The sequence below is a fragment of the Medicago sativa genome, chromosome 5 (assembly GCF_051527215.1).
Source record: "Medicago sativa cultivar Bolivia chromosome 5, Bolivia_mono, whole genome shotgun sequence".
In the NCBI taxonomy this organism is placed as follows: domain Eukaryota; kingdom Viridiplantae; phylum Streptophyta; class Magnoliopsida; order Fabales; family Fabaceae; genus Medicago; species Medicago sativa.
Window position 1 is genome coordinate 7,387,191 of NC_140753.1, and position 22,714 is coordinate 7,409,904.

The following is a 22,714-nucleotide window of genomic DNA, read 5'->3' on the forward strand; positions in this document are numbered from 1 at the left end:
GAGTTGGGAGCAGCTCACCATACCGCATTGGTATTGGTGGAAAAGAAGGTTTGGGTCGGGGACCCTGTTGTTGCTGCCGTTGCGGTTGAGCAGGAGGCTGTGGTTGTACTTGTTGAGCGATGGCATTGACGGGCACTGGTGGTTGACCCGGTGGCAGAGGATATTGCTGGTAGAATGGTGGGAAGAAAGGATGTTGAGAGTATTGCATGTAGTGATAGGGCAGAGGTAATTGTGTAGCAGCTGCAGATGGGTTACCAGACACCATTCCTACGTCAGATTCTTTCCTCTTGTGGTGGCCATTACCATACTTCTTTGGTGCACTGGTTGAAGATTCACCTTTCTCAAGAACAATAATACCCTCTCGGACGGCCTCCTCTAGACGAGTTCCCATCGTGACCATATCAGAGAAGTTGTTTGGAGCAGAGATTATCATTCTTTCCTTATATTCCTTCTTCAGAGTCTTCAGGAATGTCTGTGTTAACTCTTCCTCATCAAGTCGAGGAGAGACACGGGCAGCTGCCCCTCTCCATCTCTGAGCATATTCTCGGAAGGTTTCATCTGATTTCTGAGATAGGGCTTTAAGAGAGTCCATGTTTGGCCTCAGACGGGTATTGAACTCATATTGACCTTCAAAGGCAGCAGCGAGTTCCTTAAAAGTATGAATGTTGTCTTTGCTCAAGCTAGTGTACCAATCTGCTGCATCATCTGTCAAGCTACTCTGGAAGCAATGGATCATCAGTGCATCATTGTCTGCGTAGTTAGCCATCTTTCGGACATACCGGATAACATGGTTGTGTGGGCAAGAGGTCCCATTGTATTTGTCAAATTCCGGCTCTTTGAATTTCTTAGGAAACTCAAATCAGGATACCAAGCACAGATCACGAGCTTTAGTAGAAGCTCCATTGTTTCCTCGGCTAGCCTTGACCTCACGGAGTTCTCCAGCCAACTCCCTTAACTGTCTCTTCATAGCTTCCATTGCGGGATCTTGTCTACGAGGAGTGTCAACATCAATCACCTGTTGCACAGTGTGTACAATAGGGTCGGTAACCACGGTAGTCACCTGAGGCATAGCAGTGGACTGATGAGTCATAGATAGTATTATTTATTGCCTTATTTAGTTTAGTTTTATTTTAGATTTGATTTTATTTTATTGCATTTTATTTTAGTTTAGAATATTTTACTTCAAATTGTGTTTTATTTTATTTTAGGAATAAATATATGGTGGAAGGTGTCTTGGAGCAAAAGAAAGAGGACTGGAGCAAATACAGCGCAAGAATACGAAGATACGGGACAAAAATATGTTCCCACCAAGTCAGAAGCTTGGCACGGCCAGTGCCAACATGTGGCACGGCCGTGCCACCTCCCAGAGCCTCTTTTGCTGCTTTTTCTTCAAGCCCAAGTTACCCCGTTGCAGCTTTACTGTTTTGCCCTTATAGTAGCTTAGTTTCTAAGTCAATTGTAAAGCTATAAATAGAGTAGCACTCCACCATAAACAATCATCTCTTACTTTGTTTATTTCAATTGCTATTTCAATAAAGTCTTTATTTCGTTTTACTTTCTTCTTTGAAATTTACTTTTATCGCATTCTCTCTTCTTCCCCCATGTCTACGATGAACATGAGTGAGTAGACTTCTTGTCTTGGGATCGTTGATAAGTCTAATGACGTAATCCGGATCAAACTAAGTCTTAAACCCTAATTAATTGTTACCCTAATTCCTAATCTAAATTCACCGTTTTAACATGAATTAATTATTATCAAACTGTGGAAGCGAACGCGGAGGGTTTGATAATGGTTAATTCATCATCATAGATATCAATTCATAAAGCGAACGCGGAGCTTTGATATCCGAACAAGTGAATTTAGACAAGGTTTGCGAAACATGAGAATAGTCTAGCAAACCTTGGGACACATAAAGTTTCGATCTTCAAGGGTCCCAAAGGCAATCACCCATGAGAATAGGTGTGGTTGTTGGAGGGATACACTCACTGACTTCGAGAGGAGCTGTGATATGCTAAAGAGAAACTTGTCCTTAGTAATTAGGATTAACGTTTAATTATAAGTTTAAGGCTTGCTTGTGAAAAGATTCGTTATTATGATAAACCAATGATCCCAAGGCTTTTTAATATTATTGTTATTTACCTTCAAAACTGCACTCTCCAACTTCTTATCTCTTTCTCCTCTAATCAATTTCTAAAAGCTAATTAGATTGACCAACTCCCTAGCGGAACGATAACTCTACTTACTACTATTACTTCGATAGGCCGTGCACTTGCGGTTTGGCCCTATCAAGTTTTTGGCGCCGTTGCCGGGGAGTTAACTAATTTAATTAGCTTTTTCTTAGTGATTAGAATTCTCTCTTCTTCTTTCTCTTTTTCTTTTTATTTTTAACTTTTTCTTTTCCTTCATCATTAACTTCTTGGAAAGCATAAAAATAATACCAAACATGGCTGAAAGACGTGCTCTTAAAGAATACGTGACTCCTTCAATGGGAGAGCCATATGCTATTATTGTGTATCCAACGGTTGAAGATGAAGATTTTGAAATTAAGCCTGCCCAACTTAAAATGGTGCAGCAAAATTATTTTTCGGGATCCCCCGATGAGGATCCCAATCTCCACATCTCAACTTTTTGGCGGCTCACCGTAACATATAAGAAAAACCAAGAAACCTTGAGACTACATCTCTTCCCTTTTTCTCTAAAAGATAAAGCTCTCAATTGGTTCCATTCCCTAAGAGTTGGTTCCATCACCTCATGGGACCAATTGAAGCGTGAATTTCTCATCCGTTTCCTTCCCCCATCAAAAATTAGCCAACTAAGGGCAAAGCTTTTTCAATTTACTCAAAAAGAGGGGGAATCTCTTCACGATTCATGGGGACGTTTTAAGGATATGCTTAAACTTTGCCCCCTCCATGGACTAGAGGAATGGTTGATCATTCACACTTTTTACAATGGTTTATCTCATGCTACTAAAATCTTTGTTGATACAGCTGCAGGTGGTGCTCTAATGAACAAAGACTTCGAAACAGCCTATGCGTTGATCGAAGACATGGCTCGAAATCTCTTTCTATGGACTGATGAAGAATTCACTACAAAGTCTTCACCCTCCAAAAAGAGGGCAGGTATGTACGAAGTCTCTAATTATGACCACCTTGCTTCTAGGATTGATGCACTAACCCACAAATTTGAAAAACTTAATGTTAGTGATACTACTCCTACATCACCTTGTAAAACATGTAGTGAATGCAAACTAGGTAGTGTTGAACAAATAAACTTTATTCAAAACAACCAAGGGGTAAGTCTTGACCAAAGCCCTAATGAAAATCCCTTGGTTCAAAGAACAACACCACCAAGTTATGCTAATAACCAAAAGGTTATTCAAAAGTCTAATCTTGAACTTTTAATGGAAAATTATCTTCTTAACCAATCCGAGCAGCTCAAAGAGCTTGCAAATCAAACTAGACTTTTGAATGACTCTTTTGTTTCACTTACATCAAAAGTAGACTCTATCTCCTCTCACAATAAGGTCTTAGAGGCTCAGCTCTCTCTAGTTGTTCAATTTTGCCAACCTAGAATGAACGCCGTTACACTTAGGAGTGGTAAGCAATTAGAAGACCCCTTAAGAGTCAAACCTAGTGAGGAAGAGACTAGTGAACCACAAGGTGAGATGGCTGAAGAAGAGAGTGAGAAACCACAAAGTGAGGAAGTTACACCACCTCCCTTCAAACCAAAGATTCCTTTCCCCCAAAGATTTGCCAAGTCTAAGCTTGATGAGCAATTTAAAAAGTTCATTGAGATGATGAATAAAATCTACGTTGACGTTCCCTTCACCGATGTCCTAACTCAAATGCCCACCTATGCTAAATTTTTAAAAGAAATTCTTTCAAAAAAGAGAAAAATTGAGGAAAGTGAAACGGTGAACCTTACGGAGGAATGTAGCGCCATCATCCAAAATAAATTGCCACCCAAGCTTAAGGATCCAGGAAGTTTCTCAATACCTTGTGTCATAGGGTCTGAAATAGTAAAGAGGGCAATGTGTGACTTAGGAGCCAGTGTCAGCTTGATGCCTTTATCTCTTTATGAGAGATTAGGACTGGGAGAACTTAAGTCAACTAGGATGACCCTACAATTAGCAGATCGTTCCCTTAAGTATCCAGCTGGAATCATAGAGGACGTCCCTGTCAAGGTAGGAGAAATCTACGTCCCTACGGACTTTGTTGTGATGGAAATAGAGGAGGATAACCAAGTACCTATACTTTTGGGAAGGCCCTTCCTTGCTACCGCTGGGGCTATAATAGATGTTAAACATGGGAAGTTGGAATTTAATGTTGGTAAGGATACTGTTGAATTTGAACTTGCTAAACTAATGAAAAATCCTTCCATTAAAGACTCTTGTTACATGTTTGATATAATTGACCATTGTGTGAAAGAGTGCCCTTTGGCATCAACTACACATGATGGTTTGGAAGTATGCTTGGTTAGTGATGCATGTACAAAACTAGATGAAGACGCCAAAGAGTATGAGAAGATGTTAGATGGAACTCCTCCTATGGAAGATGTGGGCATAGAGGAGCTAATAGGAAAAGAACCAACCCCTTCACCAAAGGAAGCACCAAAGGTGGAGCTTAAACCACTCCCACCAAGCTTGAGGTATGAATTCTTAGGCCCTAACTCAACCTACCCTGTTATTGTGAATGCAAGCTTGAATGAGGTAGAAACTGAAAAATTGCTTTATGTTCTCAAGAAATACCCTAAAGCCATAGGTTATACCATTGATGACATTAAAGGAATAAATCCCTCATTGTGTACACATAGGATACTACTTGAAGAGGATTATAAGCCCTCCATTGAACACCAAAGAAGACTAAACCCTAACATGAAAGAAGTTGTGAAAAAAGAAGTCTTAAAGCTCCTAGATGCAGGTGTTATCTATCCAATTTCTGATTCTAAATGGGTTAGCCCGGTTCAAGTAGTACCTAAAAAGGGTGGTCTTACAGTTATTAAGAATGATAAAAATGAATCCATTGCAACTAGAACCGTCACCGGTTGGAGGATGTGCATTGACTATAGGAAGCTTAACAAAGCAACCCGTAAAGATCACTTCCCACTCCCCTTTATAGACCAAATGTTAGAAAGGTTAGCTAAGCATTCACACTTTTGTTACTTAGATGGCTATTCTGGATTCTTCCAAATACCCATTCACCCTAATGACCAAGAGAAAACCACTTTCACATGTCCCTTTGGTACCTTTGCCTATAGGAGAATGCCCTTTGGTCTTTGCAATGCCCCCGCTACCTTTCAAAGATGCATGATGTCTATTTTTTCTGATTTTGTTGAAGATATAATGGAAGTTTTTATGGATGATTTTTATGTGCATGGATCTAGTTTTGATAATTGTTTGACTAACCTGGAAAAAGTTTTGGAAAGATGTGAACAGGTAAACTTAGTGTTGAATTGGGAAAAATGTCACTTCATGGTAAGAGAAGGAATTGTCCTAGGACACTTAGTCTCTGAGCGAGGTATAGAGGTAGATAAAGCAAAAATTGAAATTATTGAAAAAATGTCTCCTCCTACCTCGGTCAAAGAAGTTAGAAGCTTCCTAGGACATGCGGGATTCTACCGCCGTTTCATTAAAGATTTTTCTTCAATCACTAAGCCACTAACAAGCTTGCTCCTTAAGGATGCAGATTTTGTGTTTGATGATGCATGCCTAAAGGCATTTTGCAGGTTAAAAGAAGCTTTGGTCACTGCCCCTATCATACAACCACCGGATTGGAACCTGCCTTTTGAAATAATGTGTGATGCGAGTGACTATGCAGTAGGGGCTGTGTTGGGACAAAGAAAAGACAAGAAGATGCATGCCATTTATTATGCAAGTAAGACCCTTGATGGGGCACAGGTAAACTATGCCACAACAGAAAAAGAATTGTTAGCGGTAGTTTATGCGATTGACAAATTTCGGCCATACTTGGTAGGATCAAAAATCATCATTTACACAGATCACTCGGCAATAAAATATTTGTTAAACAAAAAAGATGCCAAGCCGAGGTTGATCCGATGGATTTTACTCCTTCAAGAATTTGACCTTGAAATAAAAGATAAAAAGGGTACCGAAAATGTTGTAGCTGATCACTTGTCCCGCCTTAGGGAGACCAATGAGAATGAGTTACCTCTTGATGATTCCTTTCCGGATGATCAACTCTTCTTATTGGCACAAACTAACGCACCTTGGTATGCAGACTTTGTTAACTTTCTTGCAGCTGGAGTACTACCACCTGGATTGAGCTACCAATAAAAGAAGAAGTTCTTCCATGACCTCAAACATTATTATTGGGATGAACCCTACCTTTTCAAAAGAGGCTCAGACGGGATCTTCAGAAGATGTATTCCCGAAAACGAGGTAAGTAGTATTCTAACCCACTGTCACTCCTCCTCCTATGGTGGCCACGCCAGTACTCAAAAGACCTCTTTCAAAATTCTTCAATCTGGTTTCTGGTGGCCATCGCTTTTCAAAGATGTGCATAAATTCGTTTCTAAATGTGACAAATGTCAACGCACCGGTAACATTACTAAGAGGAATGAAATGCCCTTAAACAACATTCTTGAAGTCAAAATTTTCGATGTATGGGGTGTTGATTTCATGGGACCTTTCCCCTCTTCTTTTGGAAATCAATACATATTGGTGGCAGTTGACTATGTGTCCAAATGGGTTGAGGCTGTTGCCTCACCCACTAATGATGCACATGTTGTTATAAAATTTTTCAAAAAGATTATCTTTCCAAGGTTTGGAGTGCCAAGGGTTGTAATAAGCGATGGAGGGTCTCACTTTATATCTAAACTTTTCGAAAAACTTTTACAAAAGTATGGAGTGAAACACAAAATTGCTACACCCTATCACCCACAAACTAGTGGACAAGTTGAGGTCTCCAATAGACAAATAAAAGCCATTCTTGAAAAAACAGTTTCAAACTCTAGGAAGGATTGGTCAAGTAAGCTCGACGATGCTCTTTGGGCCTATCGAACGGCTTACAAAACTCCAATTGGAATGACACCTTTTAAGCTAATCTATGGAAAGTCTTGTCACCTTCCGGTTGAACTTGAGCATAAAGCCTATTGGGCCATAAGAAACCTCAACTTAGATCCCAATCTAGCTGGTCAAAAGAGAAAACTTCAGTTAAGTGAGTTAGAAGAACTTAGAATTGATGCCTATGAAAATGCCCGTATTTACAAAGAACGAACTAAAAAATGGCACGACAAGCATATCCTCAAAAGGAACTTCAAGAGCGGTGACCTTGTACTGCTCTTTAACTCTAGGCTAAGGCTTTTTCCAGGTAAGTTAAGATCAAGATGGTCTGGTCCATTCACTGTTCGTACTGTTTACCCCTATGGGGCAATTGAAATTTTTTCTGAAAAGACTGGACCTTTCAAAGTTAACGGCCAAAGACTAAAGATTTACAATGCAGGTGAAGCTGTTGAAGAAGAAACAATACTAGCCCTCTTAGATCCTCCATGAGGAACCACTCTTGCATCTTTCGTCAAGCTAGTGACGGTAAAAGAGCGCTTTGTGGGAGGCAACCCACGCATTTAACTGCTTTCGTTTTGTTTTAAGTTGTTTTGTAGGTAATTGTCCGAATACGATTCAAGAAAATGAAAAAAATTGAAGTCCCTGGAACCAGAAGGTTGGCACGGCCCGTGCTAAGGTTGGCACGGCCGTGCCATGTTTTTCAAAGAAAAATTAGGAGCCAGCCACAGAATGTTGGCACGGCCCGTGCTGAGGTTGGCACGGCCGTGCCAGCTTCCAGGGTCCAAAAATTCATTTTTTTTGCTATCTATAACACCTTGTGAGCTTTCTGCACCCCTTCTTTCTTCTTCTTCTTCTTCTTCTTCTTTTAATTTCTTTTTCTTTTGAATCATTGAGGACAATGCTTCCCCTAAGTGTGGGGGGGGCCTAATAAAGTGTCTAGAGTCGTAGTGTCCAAACTCCCTTGAACTTTATTCTTTTGTTTTGTTTTTATAGCAAGAGGCATGACTAAGTAGCTTGTTTTTTTTTTTAATGTAAATATGGCATGAAAATTTTTGTTTTGTCTCTTCTTTAGGTCGCCTCTTGTACATGAAAATAGTTTCTTGTGTTTCTTATGTTCTTGCTATACCCATATCATGTTTTATTGTGAAATTCTCCAATGAGAAAAGCACCCGGTTGCAATCCTTGAGTAAATGTATGAATAGGTATTTTAAGGAACACGTTCTATCTTTAGTGTTAACTTAGACCCTTTAAAGTCTTAAGAGTAAAAGTAGTATAAGTTTGTGTGGGAAAATTAATCAAATTGTTCTTAATTGTTATATTCTTATTAATTTGTTAATGTTAAATGGGGCGGGAGAATGGCACCAACATATGGGGGAAAGGACAATTACATCCTAACTTCCTAATTGTGGTGGTGACTCCTTAATTTGAACCTAAAGTGAAACAAATTCATCAATGCTAGGGGGAAAGGACAATTACATCCAAAAAGACTTCCTACGTGGAGATGAAACAAACAATAATTTTGCAGCACTACTTAGGGTGATTTTGAATCTAGGGGGAAAGGACAATTACATCCGAGAAGACTCCCTACGAGGATAGATAGCCCCTAAGCATCTGCAGCCCCTTGTGCTTAATTGTTATATCTAATTTAATGTTTAACTCAAATTCCCATCACTCTTATATGAAATGAAGAAAGGACTTTTCTCGGTTACTTTAGCACTAAGGATAGAACCTATTCCTCATAATATCTGTCTTATACAGGAGCAAGAAAAGGGTTGGACTGCACACACACACTCACTTGAGACTTGATGTTGGGTAGAATAGGTTCATGAGAAGTATTTGAAATTGTAACTAGTGTACTTGAGGCAAGGCCTTTCTCTAGAGACCTATGTTCTTAATATTGCCATAAATCAATCTTTGTTGCTGCTATGTTTGCTGCCTTTTGCTTGAGGACAAGCAAAGATTCAAGTGTGGGGGAGTTTGATGAGTCATAGATAGTATTATTTATTGCCTTATTTAGTTTAGTTTTATTTTAGATTTGATTTTATTTTATTGCATTTTATTTTAGTTTAGAATATTTTACTTCAAATTGTGTTTTATTTTATTTTAGGAATAAATATATGGTGGAAGGTGTCTTGGAGCAAAAGAAAGAGGACTGGAGCAAATACAGCGCAAGAATACGAAGATACGGGACAAAAATATGTTCCCACCAAGTCAGAAGCTTGGCACGGCCAGTGCCAACATGTGGCACGGCCGTGCCACCTCCCAGAGCCTCTTTTGCTGCTTTTTCTTCAAGCCCAAGTTACTCCGTTGCAGCTTTACTGTTTTGCCCTTATAGTAGCTTAGTTTCTAAGTCAATTGTAAAGCTATAAATAGAGTAGCACTCCACCATAAACAATCATCTCTTACTTTGTTTATTTCAATTGCTATTTCAATAAAGTCTTTATTTCGTTTTACTTTCTTCTTTGAAATTTACTTTTATCGCATTCTCTCTTCTTCCCCCATGTCTACGATGAACATGAGTGAGTAGACTTCTTGTCTTGGGATCGTTGATAAGTCTAATGACGTAATCCGGATCAAACTAAGTCTTAAACCCTAATTAATTGTTACCCTAATTCCTAATCTAAATTCACCGTTTTAACATGAATTAATTATTATCAAACTGTGGAAGCGAACGCGGAGGGTTTGATAATGGTTAATTCATCATCATAGATATCAATTCATAAAGCGAACGCGGAGCTTTGATATCCGAACAAGTGAATTTAGACAAGGTTTGCGAAACATGAGAATAGTCTAGCAAACCTTGGGACACATAAAGTTTCGATCTTCAAGGGTCCCAAAGGCAATCACCCATGAGAATAGGTGTGGTTGTTGGAGGGATACACTCACTGACTTCGAGAGGAGCTGTGATATGCTAAAGAGAAACTTGTCCTTAGTAATTAGGATTAACGTTTAATTATAAGTTTAAGGCTTGCTTGTGAAAAGATTCGTTATTATGATAAACCAATGATCCCAAGGCTTTTTAATATTATTGTTATTTACCTTCAAAACTGCACTCTCCAACTTCTTATCTCTTTCTCCTCTAATCAATTTCTAAAAGCTAATTAGATTGACCAACTCCCTAGTGGAACGATAACTCTACTTACTACTATTACTTCGATAGGCCGTGCACTTGCGGTTTGGCCCTATCATGGACACAGGAATCTGTCCTTGATCAGCAAAACCAGAGATACCAGCAGCAGTATTAGGAGAATAGAAAGGTGGGAGTCCATAAGGACAGCCGTTGGGCATAACAAAACGAGCATCAGTAGCCACAGTAGACAGTGGGATAGAGGGAATCACCTCAGCAGTAACTGGAACAGAAGTGGCTGGTTGTTCCTGTGCAGCCATCATAGTGGACATAGCGTCATGAGCCTTAGCCAAGTCTTCTTTCATGGCGGCCAATTCGGCACGGAGCTGAGCATTTTCTTCTTCAAAGTTAGTCATCATCCTTCTCTTGTGAAATCTTGTTTGATGAATTCTATCTGGTTGGTAGACTTTGCGAACACGAGCCACCTTTCAGACTGCGGCGGACAAAACCAGGAGGCAATGAGCACGAGAGAAGTTTTTTGTGACCAATGAATGCATATGATGCATGAAATGCGTTAATGCATATGCAAAAAGACTCTTTTTATGTGTTATCGAAGGGTTTTTAGACAAATTATCAACTTGTAAACATTACTAACAACGGGAAACAAACAACCAACATATAGTTTTACAAGACAAATTCAACATAAACAAATGGAAATAACAACAGGAAATGGAATCCTCAAGCATAAGAAGTGGAAGCATCATCCTCAGACTCAGACTCATAGCTACAATATCGTGCATAGAAGTCACGGGCCCCCTAGCTCTCTTGGAGTCCCTCATAAGCAACCTATCTTTCTCCTCAATCTCTCTCTTGGCCTTAGCTAACTCTTTCTTCAGTGTCAGGACCTCATGAGTCTGCTGCTCATCCTTTCCATCCAAAGTCATGATCAAATTCTCAGCCTCATAGTATCTAGCCCTCCACTGATGCTTCTCCCGACTCTCCATAGCTAGATGCTCCTGATACATCTCTTGGGTAGGTGGGAGTAGAGGCAAAGGCATGGTAGGAACAGATGCAGACACATATCTCATAGAGGGGTAAGGCATACCAATCTCCTCAGCTTGGTTTATCACCCACTGTGTATAGGCCTCATGAGCAATACCGGACCTTACACCCATATGCTTCACCTCTTTCTTCCGAAGCTTAGTCCAAGCTTCCATGAAGTCCTCTTTTATGCCGGTGGGAGCATTGGAATAGTGAAAGAAGTAAGGAGCCATAGCAAGATTGATGGGTTTATCTTTCATCGGGAAACCAAACTGTCGCAAAGCAAGCTCCGGGTTATAGTTGATTCCACCCCGGGTACCAAGAAGAGGTACATTAAGAAACTTTCCACCACCAAAGATAATTTCCTTGACCCTAGAAGCGGGAGTGAGCCAAACCACTGTATTAGGAGTGAGAGCCATAATCCTCTGTGAAATAGACCAATTCTCCGAATTATCATGGAAAGACTTTGGAAGGTGCGAAATAAACCACCTATAGAGAAGAGGTACACAACAAAGGATGTATCCACGACCCTTGCCGGAACGATCGTGAATAGCATGGTATGTGTCAGCTAGCAAAGTAGGAACCGGATTCTTGGAGTGGAAGATCATAATGGCATTCATGTCCACGAAGTCGTCAAGATTCGGAAAGAGAATAAGCCCATAGATGAGGAGTGCAAGAATAGCCTCGAGAGTGTCTTGACAAGTGGTATTGAGGTTAGCTTTCCCAAGAAGATACTCTGAAGTGAACCCTCGGATACGTGCCTTAGTGACAAGATTCTTGGAGACATCGGAGGTTGTAAGGTGGAGATCCTTAGCAATAACCAAAGGAGTAGGAGGATGCTCAAGTCCCGCAAAGGGTACCCCCTTAGCAATAGATAGACCCATTAAATGAGAATAAGCCTCTAGAGTAGGCATCAACTGAAAGTCTGGAAAAGTAAAGCACCGATACCCCCGATCATAGAATTGCACTAGAGTGTGCACAAGCTTCTCATCCACATTAGTATGGAGAATAGGAAGTAAAGCCCCGTAACGATGTCGGAAACCAGTCGGATCCTTAATCTTGAGTGCCAAATCTCTCAAACTAGCCAAATCCACTTCCTTGAACTTGTAAGACTTAGTCATCTTCATTCCTACAATGTTTACAAATTCAATTTGTCTAAGCCCTTCGATAACAATGCATGACAAAAGTTTATGCATGTATGCATGTATGCATGAATGCATGGTTATGTTCAAGTTCGGAGAAAATATAGTGGGTTGAAGTTCAAAGTCAAGGAGTCACGGGTGGACACGGTGTCCGGTGAATCTAGGGCTTTAGGATATTAGTAACCGGGTTCTAAAAAAGGTTCCCAAGTTGCAACATCTCCGACGTATATCACGGTGTCACGAGACAACACTCGCTCCATGATTATCCGTGGAAGGTCTAACTTGAGTGTAGTATCGCGTGACGACTAAAACTCGAGACAACACTCGGTTTAGCCTCCGCACTACGTCCTAGAAAATGGCCATGGATGGGTTTGGTTATCTACGGTTCATAGCGTCATAGAACAATTAGAAGTAAAGTGCCTAAACGCGACAACACGCGCCGACAACATCACCCCTAAAATGCCTCAACTATGTGGGATTGATCGCATAATCCAAGACACGAGGCAACCCCCGGAATGAATTGTCGATTATATCCCTCCTAAATCCTAAGTTCTCTCAGCCCGGGTGCAGGACTTTTGATATTCTCACCCCACACGTTTGCAAGAAATTAAACATTTATTCACATAGGAAAGCAAGTAAAAGAAGCAAGTAAAAATACAAGCGCAAGCGTGGAAATAAAGACTAGGCGTAACTCTCGAATCTCCCCAGTGAAGTCGCCAGCTGTTTTATCTTGGTTTTCGGGTGTCAAACATTGATTACGTTTGAACCTTTCTAACCGGTGATATCTTATTTTTTCTTGGGAAGGGAAAAAGTAAGCAAAACCCTTGAGAATCGAGGTCCGGGAGTTGTTTTCGCTATGGGAAGGTGTTAGGCACCCATAACGACTATAGTATCCTATAGGAACCGTCTTTAATTTCTACGCGCGCGCTTTATTTTTAAATGCTATTTTGAAAGAAAATATTAAACCTAAGGTTTGCTAAGTGAAGAATTTGAGGGAGGAGAATGGGTTTGAATTTTTTATTTTAGTTGAATTGAAGGAATTTTGTTCCTTGCCTACGTACCCTGTTTAAGGGATCAAATCCACCGTAGTTCTCTCTCAAAAATGTTTTTGTTTTTGTTGGTTGATTTTAAGTTTGAAAATGAATTTTGAAGAATGAGAAAGAGGCCTCAAGGGCATGAGATTAGGAAATTGTGAGGTTGAATTAGTCATTTGCAAAATATGGTCTAAACATGATTAATTTTTATTGAAATTTGATTGAGAAAATGAAAAGGAAAATACAATGGGATTTTGATCCCAAGGTTTCTTTGGAAAATTATTTGAATGATGTTGTTCATATATTTTTTTTGGAAAATTGATTTTTCTAAGTATAAAGCCTAACCATTCATCTAAACATACAATCCTAAACATACATCTAAACATGCATATTCTAGCTATATTATAGTGATGTGTGTGCATGTGTCGGTGCTTGTGTCGGTGTACATTATTAGAGTCCATTGTCCTTTACATCACACCCTAGATACATTCTATGGCCTCTTTGCCAAGAAATTAAAAGCACGAAAGTAAAATATTACAAGAATTCCTAAATCTTTACATTCTAATTTTTGCATGAAATTGAAACTTAAAGTGCAAGAAATTAAAGTGAAGAAAGAGATGGGATGTGGAATGAAATGGGAATGCTTATGGATGAATGAAACATGAAATGAAAGTGTTAGTGAAGATGAGGCATAATAGGATAGTAACCATAAGCAAGCAAGATAGCACTTAACAAAATGACACAAAACTTGACAAAACAAGCATCTAAATATACCTAAAAGTTCATCACAATAACTAGGCAAACACATGACCTATAACCCTCCCATTTTGACACTCCACAAAGTATTTCAATTCAGTCCTAACACAAGAATTATGAAACAATGCCATGCCAAGCCTCATAGCACACTTTAAACACATTTTATACTTTATTTCCACAAGAAAAACTCCCCATTACTTTCAAGACAAGAAATTGACAAATTCTACTCACAAACAGCAAATGTGAAGATGTAAATTGGTTACCAACACATCACAAGATCACACAATAACCATATGCATCAATTGGACAAGGAAATCACACCAAAACAAGGTAAAAACTTGCAAGGATTGAATAAGAGGACAAACTATCTACAAGACACATCACATATAAATTTTCACCAATTTTAACATGTAAAACACTCCTAAAAGTATCAAGAAACACATTAAAGCACTCAAGAAATTTTTAGATGTTTTTATAAAAGAAATTGAGTTGAAAGAGGTGCAAGAAGCAAGAACCACGCATGAAATAGCAAAAAAAAAAGAACTAGAGGACACTCTGCGCAGAAAACAAGCCCAGGCCCAAGGGATCATGGATCCTGGACTATCCAAACGTGCCAGGGGCGTTGGATTGATCCAGGATCCACAAACCCTAGATCCAACGCTCGTAAGCGCGCAGCACACCGTAAGAACACGTAGACACACAAAAACAAGACATCCTAGCCGTACACGTCATCATCAATCAAAAACGAGTGGTCCAGATTGAAAGGAAAAGACTGATCCAAGTGAACCAGCAAGGTATGGATGAACCGCCGGTTCAAACATGTTTATAAAGGGAGATTGAGGCCGGTTCACCTCATTCCTTCCCTTTCACTCTCTCTCTAACTTAAACGCTCTCTTCTCTCTCTCTAAAACCTCTGCAACCTAACCCTGGCCGGAAACTGGGAAGGACGGCGGAGGAACGGCGGAGGAAGATGAACATTCATCTTCTCCGACGATCTGAAAGAAAATTTTACATGAAAACGTCCGTCTTCCTTCCCTCTTTACGAATCCAAGGTTATTTTTGTGAAAACATGGAGAAAACGAAGTAGATCGGACTTTTTATCCTTCGTTTTTAGGGTTTCGAACTTTTTCAAAATTCTTGGAATTAAACCCTGATCTAACTCGTTTCCTTCGCTGATTACGAATCTGAACTTTGTTTCGTGAAACAAACGGTGAATCCCTGAGATTTTGTGCCCTAGGGTTTTGTTTCAAAAAATTTTTGGAATCTTTTCGAAATCCTCGTTGATTCATCGTTTACTTTCGCAATTAAACCTTCGATGATGATTATATGAAGAAACGAGGAGGTTTTATGGACTTACTTGAGCTTGATTGGAGGTTTGAACTGGATTCTTCGGAGAAACTTGGACTCTGAATCTTCTTTTGATGTTTTGTGGTAAGTCTTACTCCGAAACTGAAAATAAATCAGTTCTTCATCTTCTTCCTCTTCGCTGGTTCAGATTCCCTTTGATCCTTCTTCTTCTCTTCCCAATCTCTCTGTGATCGCGTGGTTCGTCACTTCGGTGGCGGATTCATGCTTGAATTGCAGAGATTCGAAGTTCAATGATGATGATTCTCGTAAGAATCACTGAGAACTCTTCGAAACAAACACTTCAATTCCAATTGTTTTTGCTGTCAAATCCTGGATTTTGGTTTTCTGTGATGAAGCTCTATGAATTTGTGATGAATTGGTTCGAATTTTGTGAAAAATTGTTGTGATTTGGTGTTTGTTACGGTGGTTTAATTCAGTTACGGTGGTGACTGTGGTGGCCGTAATAGTTTGTTACGGCGGAGAGAGTTGGAAGAGAGAGAGAGAAAGGTGATTACGTTGTTGATGATGTGTAATCTGATGAATGGTGATTCTGCTGTGCAATGATGAGTTGGCCCTTATTTATAGGTGCCAAGTGTAATGACTGGACCAATAGGAATCGGACACCTGGATTTGGACCTGAAATGGCTCGGCCTTGGCTTATTTTGGACCTGGGGACCTTCCTGCAAATTTTGAAAGTTGGAGGACTATTCTGCAAACCAAAAAACTAAAGAGGCCTGAATTGCAATTTTAATAAAAAACTTAAAAAAAAAATTTGAAACAAAAAGGACTAATTGCAAAAAATGCGAAATAAAAAGGCCTAAAAAGAAAATTAAAAGGGACTTGAATGTAATTTTGGACACTTTGGACTTAGAAAAAAACTAAAAAATACAACTGGAATAAAAATGGTAATTTGACTAAACGTAAAGCGAAACGATTAAAATTTGACAAAACGGACTAAAACGAACCAATGGCTTAAATGAGGTACTTTAAAGTAACCTCTCTCTGCCAAAATTTCGTGTGAAATGACCAAAATACCCCTGGGGCTACAACGACTGAAAATGACTCAGATGCAAATTTGAAATGGATTTTTAACAGAGAAATGAGACAACAGCTTATTTAAACCAAACTTGAAAGACCCAGAGACAATTTTAAGAATTTAAACAGAGCTTTGACACTTTGAAAGACTAAAATGCCCCTAGGGGCCAAAACTGACTCAAAATGACTTCAAATGCAATTTTTGGAAAGGGTTTTGACATAGAATGAAGCAGAGACTTATCAAACTCTTTGAAAGGACTCAAACAGAATTTTGAAGATTGAAAGAGATCTTGACATAGGAAATGACTAAAATACCCTTCTGTTGTGAATTTTGCAAACAATATTGAAATAAAATGCCGAGAAAGATGTAGTTGATCAGTGACAATTCAAATAACTTGAAATGCAAGAAAAAGAAGAAACAAGTATTTTTAGGTCCAAAATTAGGGTATAACACTCCTGAACACTTCGGTTCATATCTTTCGGACATTGGTTTCAAAGTTACCAAAGTTTCTAAACCACACAGTTTTCTCTTCCAACCTACTTTTCAGTCAATTCTTGATGTTAAGCTATGTTATTTGTTTGGTTATGAACCCATGTATTTGGTTTAAGTAATAATGACAAACATTTGTACTTTGTTTAAATTCTTTGTTTACATAATTTGTTTGTTTAAATCCATTTTTGTTTCGGCTATTGATATGAATATGTTCAATATGGTTGTATATAACATATTGCAATATTAATTTGTTGACATTCAGATCACACAGGTTTTGATACACAGAGAACCTTTGTATTGTTGTAGTGTTCACGTTTTTTATACATCCGAGAAATACCTCATTAACACTTCGGTTCGTATCTCCCAGACATTGGTTTGGAATCTTGTTTTTTTTCTTCTTTAGGGGATTATGTCCCGAACCCTTCAATTCATGTCGCTCGTATGTTAGTAACACATATTAAACATATACACTTCAAGAACAACAAAAAAAGGACTTAAACTAACAAATGATGTAAACAAAGAACTTAAACAAAGTACAAATGTTTGTCATAAATTACTTAAACCAAATAAATAAGTTCATGACCAGACAAATATCATAGCTTAACATCAAGAATTGAGTGAAAAGTAGATTTGGAGAACAAATGAGGTGGTTTGAAAACTTTGAAAATATAACATAATGAACAATTTTGCTTACGGTTCTATTATATGAACCAGTCATCCGAAAGATAAATAAAATACGTTATAAAAAATTAATAAATCAGTTGGGTATTTGGGATTCACAAATTCGTTAATTTCAAGAATCATTTTCAATTATTCAGTTCCTAACTCTCTAGGACGTATCTATGAACCATATATATGAGTTAAAAACGTAATTTTTGGGGACCATAGAGATATTGAGTGGGACTAAAAAGAAATTCTCAATGTGAGAAATAACAAATTTAGCATTAATCAAAGTAGTAGTTGATGTATATTATACTGGTTGTTAGGCCTTGCAGATCTCTTAGTCTTTAGGCTCTTTATTTTGATACATACACTTCTTATTTTTTTTTTTATACTGGTTGTTGCTCAAAGACTTCCTTAATAATATATTTTATTGGACTATAAAAAATGTTACATCAAAAGAAGAAATAGTAGTTGGAGAATTTAGTTTCATACTCCCCTTGTTTATACCTATACACCCCAGAGTGCATGAACAATCCAAAATATACTTCATTTTAACATATTAAAATAATTGTTTAAAAAATCACATACCCCAAATGTCCAAAGATCTAAAAAAATAGAGTAAGTTTGCAAAAAATTGCAGATATTTAGATTTTTTTTTCCCTATGAATACTCATAGCAGATGTTTTGTTTTCAAAATATTTGGATGCATATTCAAACCGAAATTTTGAAAATAAAACATTTGATAAGAAAATACAAATTGAATCTTCAATAATTGAAAATATGTGAAAGTTTAACATTAATTCTTTTCCAGATTTTTAGTAAAATAGGGGTACATATTTTTTGAAGATAAAAAAGTATTCTTAGTATGTTAAAATTAGGCATTTTTTGGAATATCATATGTTAAGGGGTATAAAGGTATAAACCGGGGGAGAGTGGGTGTATTAAGGAAAATTACTAGTAGTGGATATGTCTTATATTGGTTGTTGGTAGGGATGGGAATAGGCCAGACCGACCTACAGGGGCCTACGACCTAGTATACGACAGACCAGACTTTTTTCTTAAATAGAGAAGGCTTAGGCTTTTTTTTAAGCATGTTTAGCTTAAAAGGCCAGACCACAGGCCTCTCAAAAAACCTCTTAAGCCTATTAGGCCGGCCTATTTAAGTAATATGGATAATATTATTTATTATTATATCATATTATATTTTGTTTGCATATATATAAATGTATTATTATAAACTAGAATAGAAATATGATACAATATATAGTCGAATTCCTTAAAATCTCGTGTTGATTATCAAAAGAGAGTTTAATCTAATTGAACTATTAGTTCGCTAGTCCATTTAAACTTAGATCGCATTGCTTATTTAAAGATGTCCATAAGATATAGGCTTTTAAACAGGCTAGCAGGCCGTATCAGGCTTTCAGAAGGCTAGACTCAGGTCTAAAAAGTAGGCTTATGACAGGCCGCAGGCCAGACTTAGGCTTTAAAAAAATATTGCAGATCAGGCTTAGGCCTTGCAAAGCTTTGCCCGGCCTAACCTATTCCCATCCCTAGTTGTTGGGTCTTGTAGATGAATTTTGCTCTCCACCCAGCACATTTTGCTCGCACCCTGCAGCCCTTCCATATTTACCCTTGCGCATGTTAACTAACGCAAGTGTAAATGTATGTGTTAGTTAACATGCGTAGCGCATCTTAAGTAACGCAAGTGTTAAACACTGCGTCAGTTAACTTGCGCAGCCATTAACACTGCGTGAGTTAACTCACGCAGCCAGTAACACATGCGTGAACGCAGCCAGTAGCATATGCGTGAGTTAACTCACGCACACTCTGTGCATACAACCAGAAGAGGCAGAAACCTCTATTTACCCTATTTTTTCAATCCTTCTTTCATACATTCATTCAAGAACAGAATTTCCATCATTCATTCAAGCATTCATTCAATCAAGCATTAACTCATAATTATATTACGAAAAAATAACATAATAAAACAACGGAATAAAATAACGCATAATGTCATAAAAACGCTAAAAAGCGCAAGTGTGATAGGATTACACCCAAATCCAACAAAATGTCAAACAAAAAAAAAACTACACAAGTCATAAAAGCTACTCAAGTCATGCTGGTCCATCCCGTGGACTCCTACTCCTCCTCCGCGGAGTCGGCACCTGCTCCAGCATGCTCCACTCAGACTGTATACCCTGCATGATGCGAAGAACCTTTGGATTACCAAACACATCTGGATGCCCAATTGCACTGTCCACTCTAGCTCTGATGTTGCTGATGATCTGGTATGGGTCGGGAGGATGTCTGGCCCACTGCTGCTCAACAAGAACCTCCTCATAAGGAGGGATAGGACGAGGAGGGGCATCAACTACGAAGTCAGGAATGGCCGCAGGGGGGTTCACAATAGGATGTGATACTCTAACGAACCATCTCATGTACCCCCTAGTATGAGCCCACAGCTGGTTATCCGGAACCGGATCACGCCTATGCTGATGGCCGAGGACATGTAGAGCAAACTCCGTGAAGGCCTGGGCCACGTCATCCGCCGCAAGAAGCTCAATGTCTGTAGGAGGCCTGGGAATTCTCTGGACATACCCGTACTGCCTAAGAACCCGCTCTGGCAAGTGACGGACCATCCTGTCGCTGCCGGCCATGATCCATTCGGAGTACCAGCATATATCCTAAAAGGTGTGACGTGTCGTCGTCTCTCGTACGGCCTCCAGGTGACATGAGAAAGGTCCATCGAATCGATGGCAGCTCGGTAGTGTCCCGGATCAGTAAAACCCCTGGGAGATTTCCATTTACTCACAAGCGGGGAAACAGTAGGGTCGTAGGCATCATCCTCAATCCTCAGAATGATGTTCGAGAAGTGCGCCAAAGTCCATCCTTGAAAACACAAAGAAACAAATATTTATATCACCGCAAGAATTATACAAACAACTAAACATTTACGATCCAATAAGTAAAAAAGAAGAAAAACTAATATTACCACAAGCAATGTCATGTAACCACCAATGGAGGCCACAGATGAGTCGGAGGTAAGAGATAGCTGCTCATATAGGAAAGCAAGTCCCATCCCACCCCATGACCAGCTGTCCAACTCGTCCATATCTTGCAGCGCAAGCAGCCAAAGAAGATTAATGTTTTTGCTGTTCTTGGCGGAAAAAATGGTCCAGCTAAGCAAGAGCAACAGAAACGCCTTAACGCAGGCCAATCTAACTATAGCTCGCTCGTTTTGCTCCTCAACTGTGTCAATCTCAAGAAGATGATTACACCTATTCAAGAGATCCTCGTATCGCCTCTTCAGTACACCAAAACTGATGTGAGAACCACCCTGTTTTGTCAGCTCCTTAGTGACATCCTCCTCTATAAACAGTAGGTCCGCCTGTATCATCTCTAGCCCCTCCTCACGGGTTAACTCTCTATCAGGAAGGAGTCTCCCAGTGATGGGGATGCCTAGGAGACACGCCACATCATCTAGTGTGATGTTCATCTCTCCAACAAGTAGATGGAAGTTGCTGGTCTCCTCATGCCATCTCTCTGTCATCGCACAAACGAACCTGTGAGATATGTTCTCGTACCCATTAGTCAGGAGGGGAGTCAGACCGGACATATTCACTTCATTCCAAAACCACTCATTTTGTTCTCCCGGAATAGGCAATGCCAAATTTTTAACGCTCAGCTTCTTCCCGTGCGAGATACCTTTCACCCTATGTCTTCTTCGAAACTGAAATACAAAAACAAAACACAACAAACAACACCGTTAAATAAATAACAAGTAAAACAAACATTAAATATATGCTAACATAAATGTTAATTCTAACATTAAATAAGTAAAATAATAATTAGAATAAGTTGTATAAATAGTAAAAGAAGTAAAATAAACACTGAGTAAGAATAACATAGACATTTAACAACAACAACAACATTAATTATTTTAATTGAATTTCAAAACAAAAAAGAAGTAAAATAAACATTAAATTATACTTACATCGGCATCAACCCATATCCTGCATGCCACATGTCCACCAAAGTTAGGTAAAAGCGTGAGATCAAAAGGCCCCCTGCATAGCCGTCAGGGCCGGCCTCGTACACCACCCTCGGCACCCCCTGAAAACGAGGCTCAGGCTGCTCAGGATCATCATTCTGCTGAGGCTCCTAAATAACAGGCGGCTCCTCAAAAGCAGGCTCCTGAATATCAAACTGATACAGCTGAGGCTGAGGCTCCTGAAAATGATAGGCCTGATCATGCGCCTGCTCATACACCTGATAATCCTGGTGATACTGTGTCGGGTTCACCGTCTGGGATGGACCCGTCTGCGACGTTGACCCCCCTGCAGCATCAACTCTAGCAAGTCTCGTTCCCTCACCTCTCCCTCGACCAGCCATAGGAGGGCGTAATGCTTCTTTCTCCCTTCGTGCACTACCAGTAGGGGCCATCCTCCCCGCCCTAAGTCTGTCACTCCTATCCTGAGGCGGCTCAGGCGGTCTCTGAGACGTATTCCTTCGAGGCATATCTGCACAACATTTAACAAAACACAAATTCAATATACATTTTCACACGCACATTGTGTCATTTCCAACAATTCAACAAGAAAACTAAAATTCCAACAATGTCATTTCAATCCGTAAACTACCACATTGCAGTCAAACATGTTATAATCAAAATTAACAAACCATATGCTAACTAATTTGATAAGTCACAATCCAAAAAAACAAAATAATTACCATTGAGACATTTTACCAAACACATGGTGTGCAATTTTCAAACAACTACCTTAATCTAACAATTTGTAGACCCTAAACTACCATATTCTACTCTAAACAACTTCTAAACAACAATTCCTAAGTTAATTCGTCACTAACAATCATCAAAACTAACATGCAAGCCAAATTTATAAAAACCTAAAAATGTCATATTTCTTCAAAAAAAAACTAAAATTTCTACAAGTTAAATGCAATTAAGTAGGGTAATCATCACTTACTTGATAATGTGGGAGAAATTGGCTTTGAATGGCGCAAGAATGATGAAAATCGGATATGGGGGGAAAAATTTCGAAGTTGGGAAGTTGGAGAAATGAGGGAAATGTGTTTCTGTGTTGCTGATA

At 39.1% G+C, this 22,714-nt stretch overlaps 2 protein-coding genes and 1 non-coding gene across 3 annotated transcripts; 1 reads left to right on the forward strand and 2 right to left on the reverse strand.

Annotated features, from left to right (window-relative positions):
- Nucleotides 1–2,444: 2,444 nt before the first annotated feature.
- Nucleotides 2,445–9,475, forward strand: LOC146919615 (uncharacterized). The gene is made up of 5 exons (XM_085711052.1): nt 2,445–3,094; nt 3,239–5,134; nt 5,726–5,897; nt 6,105–6,229; nt 6,452–9,475. The coding sequence occupies exons 1-5, from the start codon at nt 2,445–2,447 to the stop codon at nt 7,509–7,511; spliced, it is 3,903 nt and encodes a 1,300-aa protein (XP_085567178.1). The 3' UTR covers nt 7,512–9,475.
- LOC146919616 (small nucleolar RNA R71) lies at nt 2,811–2,917 on the reverse strand. Its single transcript, XR_015013051.1, has one exon. It is a non-coding gene; the product is annotated as a small nucleolar RNA R71 (small nucleolar RNA).
- A 10,242-nt stretch (nt 9,476–19,717) lies between the features above and the next one.
- LOC146919617 (uncharacterized) lies at nt 19,718–20,260 on the reverse strand. Its single transcript, XM_085711053.1, has one exon. The coding sequence runs from the start codon at nt 20,258–20,260 to the stop codon at nt 19,718–19,720; it is 543 nt and encodes a 180-aa protein (XP_085567179.1).
- Between the last annotated feature and the right edge of the window lie 2,454 nt (nt 20,261–22,714).

Excerpts from the sequence above, each read along its gene's own strand:
- LOC146919617 (XM_085711053.1), bottom strand. The coding sequence starts at position 20,260 with ATGGCCGGCAGCGACAGGATGGTCCGTCACTTGCCAGAGCGGGTTCTT.
- LOC146919615 (XM_085711052.1), top strand. The coding sequence starts at position 2,445 with ATGGCTGAAAGACGTGCTCTTAAAGAATACGTGACTCCTTCAATGGGA. Across the intron at positions 5,898-6,104 it reads AGACCCTTGATGGGGCACAG|GGTACCGAAAATGTTGTAGC; the intron begins GTAAACTATGCC and ends AAAGATAAAAAG. Across the intron at positions 6,230-6,451 it reads GCACAAACTAACGCACCTTG|TACTCAAAAGACCTCTTTCA; the intron begins GTATGCAGACTT and ends TGGCCACGCCAG.